At 36.6% G+C, this 15,957-nt stretch overlaps 1 protein-coding gene across 1 annotated transcript in view; it reads left to right on the top strand.

Annotated features, from left to right (window-relative positions):
- LOC125240727 overlaps nucleotides 1–15,957 on the top strand; it is a 90,411-nt gene that overhangs the window by 15,425 nt on the left and 59,029 nt on the right. The window contains exons 2-4 of the mRNA XM_048148762.1: nucleotides 10,308–12,601; nucleotides 12,953–13,017; nucleotides 14,471–14,658. Coding sequence (XP_048004719.1) covers nucleotides 10,315–12,601; nucleotides 12,953–13,017; nucleotides 14,471–14,658 — 2,540 coding nt within the window. The 5' untranslated portion in view covers nucleotides 10,308–10,314. The remainder of the gene's footprint in view (nucleotides 1–10,307; nucleotides 12,602–12,952; nucleotides 13,018–14,470; nucleotides 14,659–15,957) is intronic.

Here is a 15,957-nt window from a genome sequence, read left to right as displayed (position 1 = left end):
AAAGGACAAAACACGTGTTTCCGAGCTAGTGAGGGGAAAAGATTATTTTCTACTAGCTTCTGCCCGCGGCTTCGCTCGCGTTCAATTCGAAAATTCCGGAATGCTCCATACAAACTTCTACCCCCCATTTTAGGGAAGTAAGGGGTTAGAAAAAGACCAAAAGTAGCCTATGTCACTTTCCATTCTTTCAACTATCTCCACTTCAAAAATCACGTCAATTCGTCGCTAGGTTTGCCGTGAAAGACGGACAACCAAACGGACACACACACTTTCCCATTTATAATATTAGTATGGATAAAAATTTACTTTTTTTTTTTTATTTATTGAATAATAAAAGAAAATTTACACTTTCTTACACAAGACCCATCGTTGGCAAAACCTTGAAGAGGTTTGTGTGCCGATGGGGAGTTCAGTATATTACTTAACTATATCTATACCTAAGTTTTGAATACTAGTTAGGATTCTTAGTACATATAGCTTAAGTCGTTAGTCGTCCGTCCGTCCGTCCGTCCGTCCGCGGATAATCTCAGTAACTGTAAGCACTAGAAAGCTGAAATTTGGTACCAATATGTATATCAATCACGCCAACAAAGTGCAAAAATAAAAAATGAAAAAAATGTTTTATTAGGGTACCCCCCCTACATGTAAAGTGGGGGCGGATATTTTTTTTCATTCCAACCCCAACGTGTGATATATTGTTGGATAGGTATTTAAAAATGAAGAAGGTTTTACTAAGATCGTTTTTTGATAATATCAATATTTTCGGAAATAATCGCTTCTAAAGGAAAAAAAAGTGCGTCCCCCCCCCCTCTAACTTTTGAACCCTATGTTCAAAAAATATGAAAAAAATCACAATAGTAGATCTTTATGAAAACTTTCTAGGAAAATTGTTTTTAACTTGATAGGTTCAGTAGTTTTTGAGAAAAATACTGAAAACTACGGAACCCTACACTGAGCGTGGCCCGACACGCTCTTGGCCGGTTTTTTCCATTAAGATACTTAAGTCTTACTTACTTATTTTTATTTTACGATACTTATTTTTGGTAGAATATATGTATACAACCTAGTGCCGTATGCATTATTATATTTGGGTATACAATATTTGTTTTGTCTCTGCAAAGTTCTTAATTTTATACATCTATTTTTTACTTTTATATTATTAACATGATGATATTCTTCCGTTAGTACAGCTAGTTTAATTTTTTTTTTAATTGGGAGTATATTACAGTATTTGAACAATTGAGCATAGTCTGTTTCATATTTCTTTTTTACATGTCTAGGTACCAGTAACTTCAATAATCTTATTTGTAAGTTATATATATTTTTTCTACATAGGTTTTATAGGTTCGACCGTAACTACTCAGAGCGTACTGAAATACGTACTTTATTCTCTACTTAAAAGAGGGTAAAAAATTCAATACGATTGTTTGTTAATATCAATACTCGTAATCTACAATCTCGTAATCTTCTTGAACATACCACTGTAACCAGATTTTTAAGTCGTTCAAAAAGTGACAATCTTTCTCCGAAGTCGGGGGGTCCGGGTTCAATCCAGGCGACGGTTGTATGACATTTGTTCCTGTTTTTTTGTCATGTCGGCTTTTTAAATTCCTGATCCGGATGTTTTCAGCTTTGTAAATATCTACGTATTTATTTTTCTGAATATACTTATATGTGAGCGTGTACGGGAAAACGTCCCACTTTATCGAATGGTATAAAGCCACTTTGTCAGTTTATTCATATAAAGATACAAGTAAATCTAGCCTTAATGGTAACCGACAAAGTGTGACGTTTTACTAAACACACTCACATAATATCTAGATTAATATATTTTAGGACAATACCGCGAATGAAATGCCATATAAACTGTAAATAAAAAATACAAGCTTTTTAATGTTAGTTATTGAACATTAAATTTGAATAACATAATACTAAAATTATGCATCGATTTTTTTTGTAAATTATACATAAGTGCGTTTTCACAGTATCCGATCCGATATCGGATGTCGGACCGATATCCCATACAGTACCTACAGTCGCCATCTTGGATTTTTTCATTGTAATCCTTCCGTTATCCGATATCGGATCGGATAATGTGAAAACGGACGGTACAGCCGGGTCAAATATCGACTGGGGGCATTGGAGTTATAATTATAACTGATCATTTTTTTCTATTATTACATTATTAAGTTGAGTTCCACATGTATCCACAAAACACGCATGCCATTATACCTCTATAAGCGGTGGAAACTCTATTTTTAATAATAAAACATGGAAAAAATGGATCAGTTGCATTTGTCTCTCAGTCGAAATTAACCCGCTGTACCTTACTTATAACCTATTTAAAATACTTACAACTGACTCTATTCAATATCTGACATTGAAAATCAATGAAAATCCATACTAATATTATAAATGGGAAAGTGTGTGTGTCTGTTTGTGTGTCTTTCACGGCAAAACAGAACGACGAATTGACGTGATTTTTTAAGTGGAGATAGTTGAAGGGATGGAGAGTGAGATAGGCTACTTTTTGTATCTTTCTAACGCGAACGAAGCCGCAGGCAAAAGCTAGTTTAAAATAAATCAACTTGGACATAAACATAGTCTATACTTAATCAATTTCACCTTGTTCAAAAAAAACTATAACTCGTGTGTTAATAAGTTTTGAGACGAGAAAAAAGGACACGAGGAATGCATGCCTACGTTGAAGTTGCAATTGTTTTGCAGTTCCCAAACAAGCTGCAATTGGTTTGCAGTAAAGATTTAAGATACAAAGCCTTTTTCATATTGATTTAAATGCACAAAACTAAGCCCAATTTTTTGTACCTACATATTTGAAATTACCTCTAAGGGGCTTTACAGAGGTGCCGACTGCAACTGGTACAGTCAGCAGCAGAAGTAGCGTAGCGGGCAAGGTGTTCAAAATGAACTTGACACGCTCTTATTGTCTTAAAAATAAGATCGTGTCAAGTTCATTTTGAACACCTTGCCCGCTACGCTACTTCTGCTGCTGACTGTACAAGCCCTCGGCCATATTTGATTTTTGGGGCGTTTTTTTCCCTTTGTTTTCGGTTTCTGTTTTTTATTACTATTTCTTACATTTTTCTTTTCATTGACAGAAGAAGATACAAGTTTTTTCAAAGTAGTGACGATATGTTATTGAAAAGTAATGTAAAAAGTGTCTTAAAAAGGTATTTTAAACAGTAAATAATCCACCAATAAAACACTAAAAGTGTTAAATGTTAATAAAACGCATATAAAACAGCACACCCACCCTCGCCACCGTTTTGCTACAATTTAATTCCAACCTTAATAATGTAGTAATAAAGTCGTATTAAGAACGTGTAAACGTTAATTGAGTCAATATGCCGTACGCAGCTGCGCGGGTTAAGTGTACTAATTATGTAATTAGTAGTGTTTACGTCTACTTGGCTACTTTCTGTAATCAATATAATCAGGGGCGGCTCACTCCGCGATTCTATCGACGCGCTACAAGTACATGCTGGCGGCCGCGAGTTCGCGGCCTAGTCAGGGGTGGCGCGCGTTCTCACGGAACGCACGTTCGCACTTTCTATTGTTACTTTACGTAGCGAGTTTTTATTAAGGTGTATATGCGATGTCCGCATGTGCAATGGCTAATAATGCTTAGTTAATGACATCATGAATAAATAGGCCAATTTTACACATCTACAAATGATTAAGTCCCACGGAAAAGTTCAATAAGTCTTGTGATGTTAGGGATTAAACAAAAATATATAAATACTGTATATATACCTAAGACTTAAATATGATATAGTATAACATTTAATCTGAGTATTAATTCGTTTTAATCTATAGGCAACCCTATCGTCCGACGCTGCGCACGTGCGGCTCGTTTCTTTGTTAGAATTTTGTAGGTATTTATAAAGGCGGCATTTCGTGAACATCAAAGCAGTGGGCCTTCTGTACTTGTACTATTATATATTCTGTGATATAATGTTACAAAATAAAGGGAAAACAATAATATAATGGTACAAAACACGTATATAGAGGTACAAAGTAACTATAACCAAAGAGGATCGAGTATATACTTTCGAAGTAAAATGTGTAATCGCAGTGCATAGAGTGCCATCTCTTGACACAGGCTTAAAACTTTTGAACCTCAGTTTTGACAATTTGGCCCATATTCTTAGCGCCATCTAGCTGAGCGTACCCCAAAGGTGTAACGCCATCTAGGCCACCGTACCTTATTCTGTATGGTACTGAGGTACGTTTTTAGGGTTCCGTAGTTTTCTTAGACTTTATCTGTCTATACGGAGTTATATATATGTCTTTGATATAACCTAACCACAAAATTAAAATTTATCCCCCGACTGCGACATAGTAGACCGATTTTCGTGAAACATAGCTAAGAACACTCCCGACTAACTCAGCTTTCAGACAAAAAAAACGAAATCTACATAAATCGGTTCTTCCGTACGGGAGCTACGATGCCACAGGCACACACACACTCACAGACAGACAGACCAACAGACAGACAGACAAACAAACAGACAGACAGACAGACAGACAGACGGACAGACAGACACGTCAAACTTATAACGACCCGTCGTTTTTGCGTCGGGGGTTAAAAATTGGGCGCAACGCGACAAACAATATCATAGACAAGTCAGCATCCTCCTTGCGTTATCCCGGCATTTGACACGGCTCATGGGAGCCCGGGGTCCGCTTTGACAACTAATCCCAAGATTTGGTTTAGGCACTAGTTTTTACGAAAGCGACTGCCATCTGACCTACCAACCCGAAGGTTAAACTAGACTTTGCTGGCTGGAATTAGTCCAGTTTCCTCACGATGTTTTCCTTCACCGAAAAGCGACTGGCAAATATCAAATGACATTTTGGCACATCAATTTCGAAAAACTCATTGGTGCGAGCCGGGGTTCGAACCCGCGACCTCCGGAACGAAATTCGCACGAACTTACCGCTAGGCTACCAGCGCTTCATAGAAGGTACTCAAAAAAATCAAAATATAGACGAGACGGTAACCAAATCTTGGCACTAAAAATGGCGGCAGATTTGAAAAATGTAGGGCTTATCAGCTAATTGTCTTCATAAAAAGCGTGCCTTTCTAAACCTTGACGTTGGCGGAATCTTCGACGAGCCATAACACTTAAAAAAAGGTTGACTGGAAGAGATCCCATTAAGGGATAAGTCCGCCTAAATTGTATATTACTGACTCTGTAAGTGCGTTTTCACATTATCCGATCCGATATCGGATGTCGGACCGATATCCCATAGGTACATTATAGGCGCCATCTTGGATTTTTTCTATTGAAATCCTTCCGACATCCGATATCGGATCGGATAATGTGAAAACGGTCTTACTGTGTCTCTTTTGTTTCCTTCATGTACCTCTACAATAAAGCTTATACATACATACATACATACATACATAAAATGTACGGGCGAAGGTTCATAGAAAATTTAAATTTCGCGCCTTCTCTTAATGCCAAGATTTGGTTCTATATAATTTTTAGTTCATTTAATTTCTAGTTTCATGTAGCATTGACCAATAGCATAAATTAAATATAACAAGATCATACCATCCCATACATTAAAATGCGACCGCCTACGAACGCGCTTACACTCCACCACACATAGATGGCTCCACAAAAAATGCCTTGGTGCCACCGATTATTTGTAGATTGTCATTAAGTGTCAAGTCCGAGCCGTAAATCTATGTCAAAAGTGACACTTAACGCCATCTACAAGTATAATCGAAAGCTACAAGACATTTTTTTTGTGGCGCCATCTATGTGTGGTGGAGTGTAAGCGCGGTCTTAGGCGGTCGCATTTTAATGTATGGGATGGTATGATCTTGTTATACTTAATTTATGCCAATAGGGAACTTGACTGTAGTTAAAATTTTAAAATAAATTATCTTATACCATGCACGAAACAAAGCATCAGATAATTATAAGAAAAACATGGACAGAAGTTATTTTTAACTCCAATTTCTATTTAATAAATCAAGTAGAAATATATAAAGTAATTGAGTTTACCGTGACGTCACTCAATTCGATTTCATATAAATTCCATATTAGCAAGTCCTTCAAATTCGTTTTCTTCGAGCACTTTTGACAGTTCTTATAAAGAAACTGATTTGACTAGGAATCAATTCGTTATTTTTTCCTGATTGTACCAGCATTATGTATACTCAGCACATTTCCCCAAAAACGTGTCTAGTAATAGGGAAACGTATAAATCGAATTAGTAATAGAGCAGGTGGCTTCATGAATAATTTAGTTTTTAGCTGTTTGGTTGGCCCCTGTTGCCACGGCTTGGCCATAATAAACCTTTATTGACATTTAACGCACTTGGTCATAGTTACAGAGGCCGGTAAACCCTTAAAAAAGGAATTTTCTATGTACTTACCTACATATAATCGTAGCATCTACGAGCAAGAGACTTTAGCAGTTTTGTAGATATCTACGATTTCAGGAGACATGCCATTGAAACGAACAGAACTATCCTAATGTATAATATCTTACATATGCTCTTTTAGTATAGCTATGGTAGTCTGATAATTTCATCCTCATGGTATAACCGCCCTTTGGGGTTTCGTTGCCCTTAAAATCGTGCCCCGCATCCAATGTTTGACGATATTTCACAAAATTTTTACCTATAAGAATAAATGTAACCAACGCTGTTATACCCGAAGAAAATCCATGTAAATTTCTGTAGTTTAAAATGATTCCTAAAACTTCCTTTACATTTTGATATCTTAAGATTTACTAAAAGTATACCTCATATTTAGTTCAATTCATTATAAACGTAATCTAGAAATGACGCGCCAATACACTTCCTTGCGGTACTCCAAATTTCATCTTAACGCAGCAGAATCGCAACCCACCTTTTCTATACCTTACGCCTCTCCTATATGGTTCAAATCGTAAATTATAGATAGTAACGGCATACATAGCGTGTCATAGGTTTCCGACAGGCGTGTCAAGTCAAGAACGAAATCGACACGTTTTCCGAGTCAGCCACCGTTATAAGAGTTACAAGAGGATGATGAGTGGCCATCGACGGTTTCAAGTCGATTTGAGAATAGCCTGCTTGGTGAATTAGTAGGTCAAATGTTGGAGACAAAATATGGACTGTCGGAATGTGTTTTTCCATTACAAGAGGATCCTAATCCTAAGTGAAGATATCATCCGAAATTCTAACAGAGATTTGACTTGTACATACGAGTATGTACTAGTTATATACTCTACCTACTGTAACTATTTACATGCCCACTAGAATATTGAGTTACAAATGTTACAATCTCAATACTCAGAATAACCGTAGAAATAGAGATATCGTTGAACTAAATACGCGAAATCGAGCGGTAAAAAAAATAGCATAGTAATTTTGCAAACAGAAATTACAGATACAGAAACCACCGACCGACAAGAACTCTTCTCACGAAAGTCATCATCTTCCTTGCGTTATCCCGGCATTTGCCTCGGCTCATGGGAGCCTGGGGTCCGCTTTGACAACTAATCCTAAGATTTGGCGTTTTACGAAAGTGACTTCCATCTGACCTTCCAACCCGGAGGGTAACTAGGCCTTATTGGGATTAGTCCGGTTTCCTCACGATGTTTTCCTTCACCGAAAAGCGACTGGCAAATATCAAATGACATTTCGCACATAAGTTTCGAAAAACTCATTGGTACGAGCCCGGGTTCAAGCCCGCGACCTCCGGATCGAAAGTCGCACGCTCTTACCGCTAGGCCACCAACTCTTCTCACGAAAGTGTCTTTTCAAAAGTGCTTGTTTTTGTATGGGTCTTTAAAGCCTTTTTGAAACGATTCTCCTCAATTTTATGGCACTTTCAATCTGAGCTGAGAAATAGTAAACACAACTTGGCCAGTAAATAAGAATGCCTTAGATCCCATCCCATGTTTGTTCACATAGGCTCCGACACATTTCTTACTTTTACTTGCCTAAGTGTGAAATCTACTATTTTAGATATTAACTTATTGCAACTACACAAGAAACGAACGTCAATTTAAATACAGTTAAGTCATAAAGTCACATTAGAGACGCGTTCCATTATAACATTGTGTGAAACTTGACCGTTTGGTTGAGCTACCGTTGGTAGCCTACATACCCGATTATCCACAATCAGAGAGCCTACCATAAGATATTGACGTTTTAGAAAAGGTTTCAAGAGTAAACGTCATGGAAATGTACGTTATACAGTCTCCCTTTATAACAGTCAGTACCTACAGTCAACCAATTGGAACCCTAGATAGGCCACAACCATGTCAAAATGACGCAGTAAGAGATTTGGGCATATTCGCGAAAAAATGTTCAAAAACTTTTTTTCTAAAATTAGGTAAATTTAATGTTTTTCCTACTCAGAATCACGAGCCCTTTCAATTGCTATTAGGTGAAAAAAGCGTCCAAAAATTTTTTTCACTTCGTTACCATTTTTCAAACACTTTGTACAGCGGTTACAAAGTGGAAAGTACCTATGCAAAATATGTACGTAATAGCACAGAATATATAATAGTACAAGTACAGAAGGCTCACTCCTTTGATGTTCACAAAACGCCGCCATTCTAAATTCTTACCTACATTAACAAACGGACCGCAAGCGTGCAGACGACATTGAATTCTATTGCGCCGCGCCAAGGTCGTCGCCAGTGAATGGGCCGCGAACTCGCGGCCGCCGGCATGTACTTGTAGCGCGGTGAAAGGATCGCGGAGTGAGCCGCCCCATGGTAATAGATAGGACCATTTTTTTGTCTCTTGTTTTTTGTCTAAGATCGAAAGGTGATTCTTAGTAGGAAAAACATAAAATTTACCTACCTTAAAAAAATATTCTTGATGATTGTTCTCGCGAAAATGCCCATTTCTTACAATCATATTTATAACGTCACTAAGACTCACTAGGACATAGTTCTACAGTGGCCCAGGGTTCCAAGCGATTGACTGTACATTACCCTCCCTTCTGTCGTGTTTTAATTTATGGCCACTCGTTTCCAACTTCCTCTTTTCTGCACTTGTCGTACGTGTATCGTACTACGTTTTTAAATACAGATGGCCCTCTGAAGTTTCGACCTGATAATAAATGAACCGTTTTGCGCACTGGTGCAGGCAAAAAGCACCATCTTTACCGAAAAATGTATGTGATTTTTAGTTCTAAGTACAAAATAAACGTACCTATTTGTATGTTATACTTCTTGCACTTATAATAAGCACTGACTGATCTGTTTTGGCAAATAGAATGAAGAGTTAGCGTGGTCCGATTCTGTAAAGATCCAGTTACTTACCCGACAAAAGACGCACTCGCTAGATAAAATTGTAGCACACATATCTTCTAGGAAAGATAAATTTTATTCCAGATGGTAGGTTTATCATTATCATCATCATCATAACAGCCCTTTATCGCCCACTGCTGAGCATAGGCCTCTCTTCTAGTACGCCACTTCTCCCGGTCCTGGGCTAGTCTCATCCAATTGTGACCCGCAATTTTTCGAATGTCGTCGACCCAACGAGCCAACGGATGCCAGACACTTCTTACATTTGTTAGCGGCCACCATTCCGTTAACATTTTGGTAGGTTTATATCGCACTTTAAGACACCACACAAATACGAGTATCAAAATCACTATAATTTTCACCACCAGACTTTTAAGTTGAAAAAACCACTATGTCCTCACATGTCCCACTCCCACTAGTGGGCACTGGACTCATAGTGCAAGAGTTTGAGTAGTCCCGCGTTTGCTTAATAAGGGTTAGGGTCTTCCCATGCACTTTTGAATAACTTAGCAAATGTAAGAACATGGTAGGTATTGAAGATGTTTATAATCATACCAAAAACCGAAAATAATTGTTATTTTACTATCGCGCACGAAAAAGAAATGACTTTTCGTACTTCTTTGACATGACACGATATTTTTTTTAAAGTTATTTTGTGTTTTGGTAAAAAGGTTCTTATACAATCCAAGTTATTATTAAAGATTTAGTTTAGCCTTTTCTTCCTCGATTAAAATAACATATTTTTTATGTAACTATATTCTAAACTACCTACTCAAAATTGACAAATATTAGTAAAATTACAAACGGATAATATCATCGACCTATTTATCCTACAATTTATCGATGGGCATTATTGATGACATACATGAAATTGTCAAATATTGGGCAGTGGTATTTTCTGATAGAGTGATTGGAATTGTTATTATTCCCTGTTGGGTTGTTTTTTTGTTATTTTTTAATCCGTATATATGTAGATTGTAGTCATTGTTGTTAATATTAAATTTTTTGTTGCAGAACAAAAATGCTTAAATGGGCGGTATACAAAAAGAACCAAGAAGCCAAGAGCGACGCCGAATCAGAAGAAAAAGAATACGATGGACCTTACAACAATAAAGCCAGACGGTCGCTCGACGCCCAGGCAATTAAGAAAAGCAAAAAACCCAGCCGGTACCAGAGGCGATCACTCGGACCTTCTGCAGTTAGGAAAAACATCAAAACTGTTGACAAAGAAAACCTAAACTACATAGGAAATACCCCAAACTATTTCAAAGAAGGCTTCGTCAAGAAAACAGAAATACTAGCCCTGAAAGACGTCAGCAACATAACCCCAACCAATGGAACACCCGTTAAAAACTTCGAAAGAAGACGTTACTATGTAAATGGCTCTAAAGATGATATCCCACCAAATTTACCTCCTACTCCTCCTACATACAGTAGGAGAGTTAGAGAAGCGAAAAAGAGAAAATTAGAGATGTCCCAAGAAAACTTCAGAAGAGACAGTAGCGTGTACAAGTCGGAAAGGAGGATAAGATCTGTTGACAGAAGCCTACTAAGTTCAGGTTTATCGCAAAGCTCCTCAGAACCTTCACTTAACGAACTTTCTGACAGGCTTAGTTTGACAAGCAGTAGGTTTTCCTTCGCAGCCAACAAACTACCGAAAAACACTGGTCCTATCAGCACAACAAAAGCTGCCAGTGAAGGTATAGTTGAAATCGTATACGATGAAGACTTGGTCCTCAACTGTGTCGAAAAACCTATCGAAAATAAGGTTGTAGAAAAAACAACATTGCCAATTTTCGGCCATCACATATTCACTGATAATCCTCTGTATTTTAACAAAAATGACAATGGGTTTAGTAATATTATACCTTTAAAGCGCACGAGAAAGAAATCAAATGAATTTGAAAGCTCCTTTAAATCGCCATGTGTGGATAAAAGAGACACGCATACACTAGTAAGGGACGCATGTTCACCTGTCTCAGTTACTCCTTTGTCAATGAAATTAGCCGCTTTAAGGTTTAGTGCGTTGAGCACGCATAGCAAGTCAAAACGAGTTCCTTTTACAAGTGATGATACGGAGTATTTTCCTAAAGTGGAAAATCCATTCCCTATTGCATTGAAAGATGAAGAGAGTGCTACTGAAATGGAATACAAATTTTTATTAGGCAAAGATTCTATTACAAACAATACAGAGTCAACTGTATCTACAACGCAAATGGGAGACGTGACTCTGGAAAGGATGATTGAAGATATTATAAAGAGTACTAAAATTATTAAATCTAAGAGAAGAGTATTGAATAAAGATGTACAAGTATCTATAGAAGAAGAGATTCCGCCATTAGAGTGCGTCAAAGATCTATTCGTGAATCCTCAAGCTGAAAACAAGGCTAACTTAATAAAGGAGGCGAGGTACGTGAACCTGTCACGGGAAAACTCGGTGTCGCCAAAAAGTACACCCACTAAGAAAATTATGCCCATACATAGGGTAAACGAGAAACTACTCAAAAACCTTCCTATTGGGTGTTTTATACTTGATGACGGCGATGGTTATAATGAAAGAGAAGTGTGTACACCAGATAATGCTATAGAATCTAAGTCAAGGATACGGACCAGTGAAAATTTTAGCAGAACGCTATGCAGGTCACAGTCCATGAACGCAGCATCAATAGACACTGCTAAATTACATCGAACGAATTCTGAGTCAACGCCAGATATATCAAAAGAAAGTGCAAATCTAAGATTGAAGAGACAAAGGTGCATCCGTAGGAAAAAATCAACAGTCAGTAACGACAGCCAATGGAAGCTGAAGGATTCTAAATCAGTGTTAACAAATTTAGAGATACCCAGTCCAGCCTTAGATCTTCACAGTGTCTCTACTGAATCATTTACCATAGATTTTGAACGGAATAAGTCAATACGATCCAACGTATCGCATAGTAGTCTAAAGTCTACAGTAGAGCCAAGAAGATCGCAAGAAATGTTCGGACTTACTCTTGAAAATGGTATTCCAAGTCCTATCACACCAGTACCTAATTTAAAACGGCCAAGTAATGTTTTAAGTGAAGAAAGAGCGCACAAAACTAGTAAACTTGAGGAGCCGCTAGACGCGTTCACTCCAGTCATAGAACACAAGTCTTCTAGAAGATGTTTAACGTATTCTCCTGAAGAGGGCAGTATCAACAGCAGTGAAGAGAAAAGAAGAAGTGTCGTCAGCAATCCGATGGAGACTAGTAGTCAGAGATTAAACGCGCCTAAGGGGACAATTGATTTAGAAATCATTACAAAGGATGACGTTATTGACGTCCACGGTGAGTGGTGACTATCGAAATTCCCTTTTTTGTTTCTATATAAAGTAAGATGGTTATAATTTTAATATGGTGCAATTGGTACATACTTTAATAGATTCCTGTAACGCACTTTCATATGTTATGTTAATCATTTGGTTACTAAAAATGTCCTAAGTTCACACAATAAATTTATATTCAAAAACTAGAGGCACATTTCAAAAGCAGAAAATAGCAGAATTAAAATTGTTGAAAAACCTCCATATTTCTACGTTAAACTCATTGCAAAATGCATCAGACAGGATTGCACATTTATGAGATGTTATAAAAATGAACGAGTTTAGATTTGACTTAAATATTATGCTTTATTTCCAGTTATTCGCTGCCGGGATCTCCGCAGGGCGTGCGGGAGCACGGAAAATATAAATGCATACGCAAAGGTAAATTTTCATTTTAATTAAAAGAGAGAACCGAACCGTGGATTTGCCATTTATGCTGTAATAAAATTACAAGTTGTACGGACGATGCTTATTTGGTAATTTGGGAATTTTTATAAAAAAAAAACGTTTATTCAGAACGTAAAGCTTAACCCTATGACATATCTTCTGCCAAACCACTTTGTAAAGCAGGTTTAAAAAACTTTATTGTTTATTAGGATTCTTCAGATTATTTTATACGTTTAGTTGTTTACGTTTACCAAACAACTTACAAATGTCTTGGGGACACTTCTGTTTTCCGTATTACGATAAAAAGAGGAGATTATTTGCAAATAATATAAATATTGCAGTGAAAATCCTTCTCATAGAATAAAATAGCAAAAATATTTGAGGGTTCCATATTTGCTCCATAAATTAACGGTATAGATTCCCCTTGAATCCCTTCATTAAATTACATAATTATGCACTAGTAAACAAATAAATGTTTTAATAAACATAATTAATAATTCAAGACTAATATAATTAGGCATTTCATGAACAATTTCATAAAATAATTATTGAATTATTTCAATGCACTCACATTAAATTCAATTATCAATAATTCAGTGTCGGTTTTGCTGCAAAATATTTGTAGCAGTTCCTGCGTAAATTTCAATTACGTAAGTTGCATTGAAATGAGTTTCAAAACTAGTTAATTTTGGAAATGGCAACAATCTAAACGACTATATGTTTTATAATTTTACATTAACATATTTAAATAATTGTATAAGAAACTAAAACTAAACTTAAAACCTAGCTAATGTTTTAGGCCCTTGAGGCATTATACCAAGGATAAATACTGGCGACATTTCCTCGCTGTATTACAATGCTGATACGTTGTACAAGGAAGTCGCCAGCTCTTCGGTCACCAGTTACCTCAACCAGACGCTAAATTAGAAAGTTGTTTCTATTATGATTCTACTACAATGTTTTTGTGATAGATTAACGCTTCTAGTTAAATACATGCAATTAAAAATCCCAAAACGCATGGTTTTTCTTTCATTAACGCAACATTGACTACATACATACATACAATCACGCCTGTATCCCATAAAGGGGTAAGCAGAACACATGAAACTACTAAAGCTTCAGTGCCACTCTTGGCAAATAAGGGGTTGAAAGAAAACGAAACTGTGACATTGCAGTGACAGGTTGCCAGCCTCTCGCCTACGCCACAATTTAACCCATATCCCATAGTCACCTTCTACGACACCCACGGGAAGAAAGGGGGTGGTGAAATTCTTAACCCGTCACCACACAGGCAACATTGACTATTTCTTGTTAATCACCGTTTCATTTTTTTACCATTAATATTCTGTCATCAAAATAATTTGTTTCAAATGTTCTCGTCCTTCTTAATTTTGCTTGCATTTTTATACTAATTAGCAAATTACATATTATAATTTTTGTTATACAGGTGGTAATCGGCGGAGCGTCAGAGAGCCAATCCGCTCCATCGCAGAGGTCAATTTTCCAACGAACATCTGTTCTCTATGGAAAAAGGGAGCCAGAGTTCCAGAGACACTTGAAACTGCCCCTCCCCACATCTGTATACGACAACCAGATGCTCCACGTCTCTGTTTGGCACAGAGACAAAAAATATCGGTGAGTTGCTTTAAACTAATTCAAATTTATTTATTAGCACCAACTTTAGGCATCTTCGAGACCATGGAGTAGGGCTTGCATTCCGGAATTCCGGAATCTCGAAATTCCGGAATTTCGGACAATTTTTCCGATATTACAGTTCCGGAATTGAAACACATAATCTCGAAAATTCCGGAATTGAAAAAAGATATATTTTTGGACGAAAACGTGTAATATCAGCCTGGTTATTTTACAAAACTACCACCGCGTCTATAAAAGATATGTAAATTCATTAAGTTAGACACTGCTCGGATTCAGGTAGTGCCTATTTTATGACCAAAGGATTGCATCCAGGGCTAGTTAGAGCGAGATAGTGTAGTTTTAACCCGCTAATATTATACCATTGTCACTTTCTGGTTTTGCTCTCAATTGTTTTAGCTAATAGGTAAGTGAAATATATAATCAGTTCAAAGTAAATATTTGTTGTAGAAAGTTGTGTCTTGTGATAATTTAAAATTACTAGCCGGGAGTTGAGTGTTATGCTCGAATACTGAAGGACAATTAAATATAAATAAATAACATTAGGTACAATATTATTTTATCAGCGTTATTTATGCTCAATTTATTAGATCGAACCTAAAATTTCCGTAATAATCTAAGTTAATCGGTATTAAAGCGGCATAAACTCAAAATTTTACTTCTTTTCTCATAGCAGTCATAGCACTGAATATTTTAGGCATAAAGTCTTAAGTTCAGACGCAAATCGTAGTATTTGGTATTACATTCATTCACTAGCATAACGTTGTAGTTACTTTATACACTTTTCACAAAGACGTGTGCATATTTTACTAAACTCTATCTAAGTCTATTACCATTTACCACAAAATCAAAAGATTTGAGAAGCGAATGTATGGAAAATGATGAATATGAAAAGAATGATTTATTTTTTTACAAAAAATTAAGGTGTACATGTAGTTGTAGGTACCTAAGAATAAATCATAAAATCTGTCTTTTTGGGCTAACTTAGATATCTTTTGTCCCTACTCAAGTCGAAGGTAATTCAAAATTTCTTTTATTACAGTTATGTGAACAAGAAGTTATATGCCATTCTTATAAATTATTACTTTTATATTATTCCGATGGTCAATGGATAAAAAAATAACTTTAACGTTGACCACTATCAGAAAACTGGCACTAAAACCTCGTTTGTATCGTTAACTGTAGTTCGAAATACCTTGCAAGACCGATGACACAAAATGGGCTTTCCTGTAAAATTACTAAAATGAAAATTTCAGTATTATATGCCTTTCAGGTACGGAG

The sequence above is a fragment of the Leguminivora glycinivorella genome, chromosome Z, assembly GCF_023078275.1.
Source record: "Leguminivora glycinivorella isolate SPB_JAAS2020 chromosome Z, LegGlyc_1.1, whole genome shotgun sequence".
Classification (NCBI taxonomy): Eukaryota; Metazoa; Arthropoda; class Insecta; order Lepidoptera; family Tortricidae; genus Leguminivora; species Leguminivora glycinivorella.
Note: the sequence above shows the minus strand (reverse complement) of the source record. Positions and strands in the feature narration are given on the sequence as shown.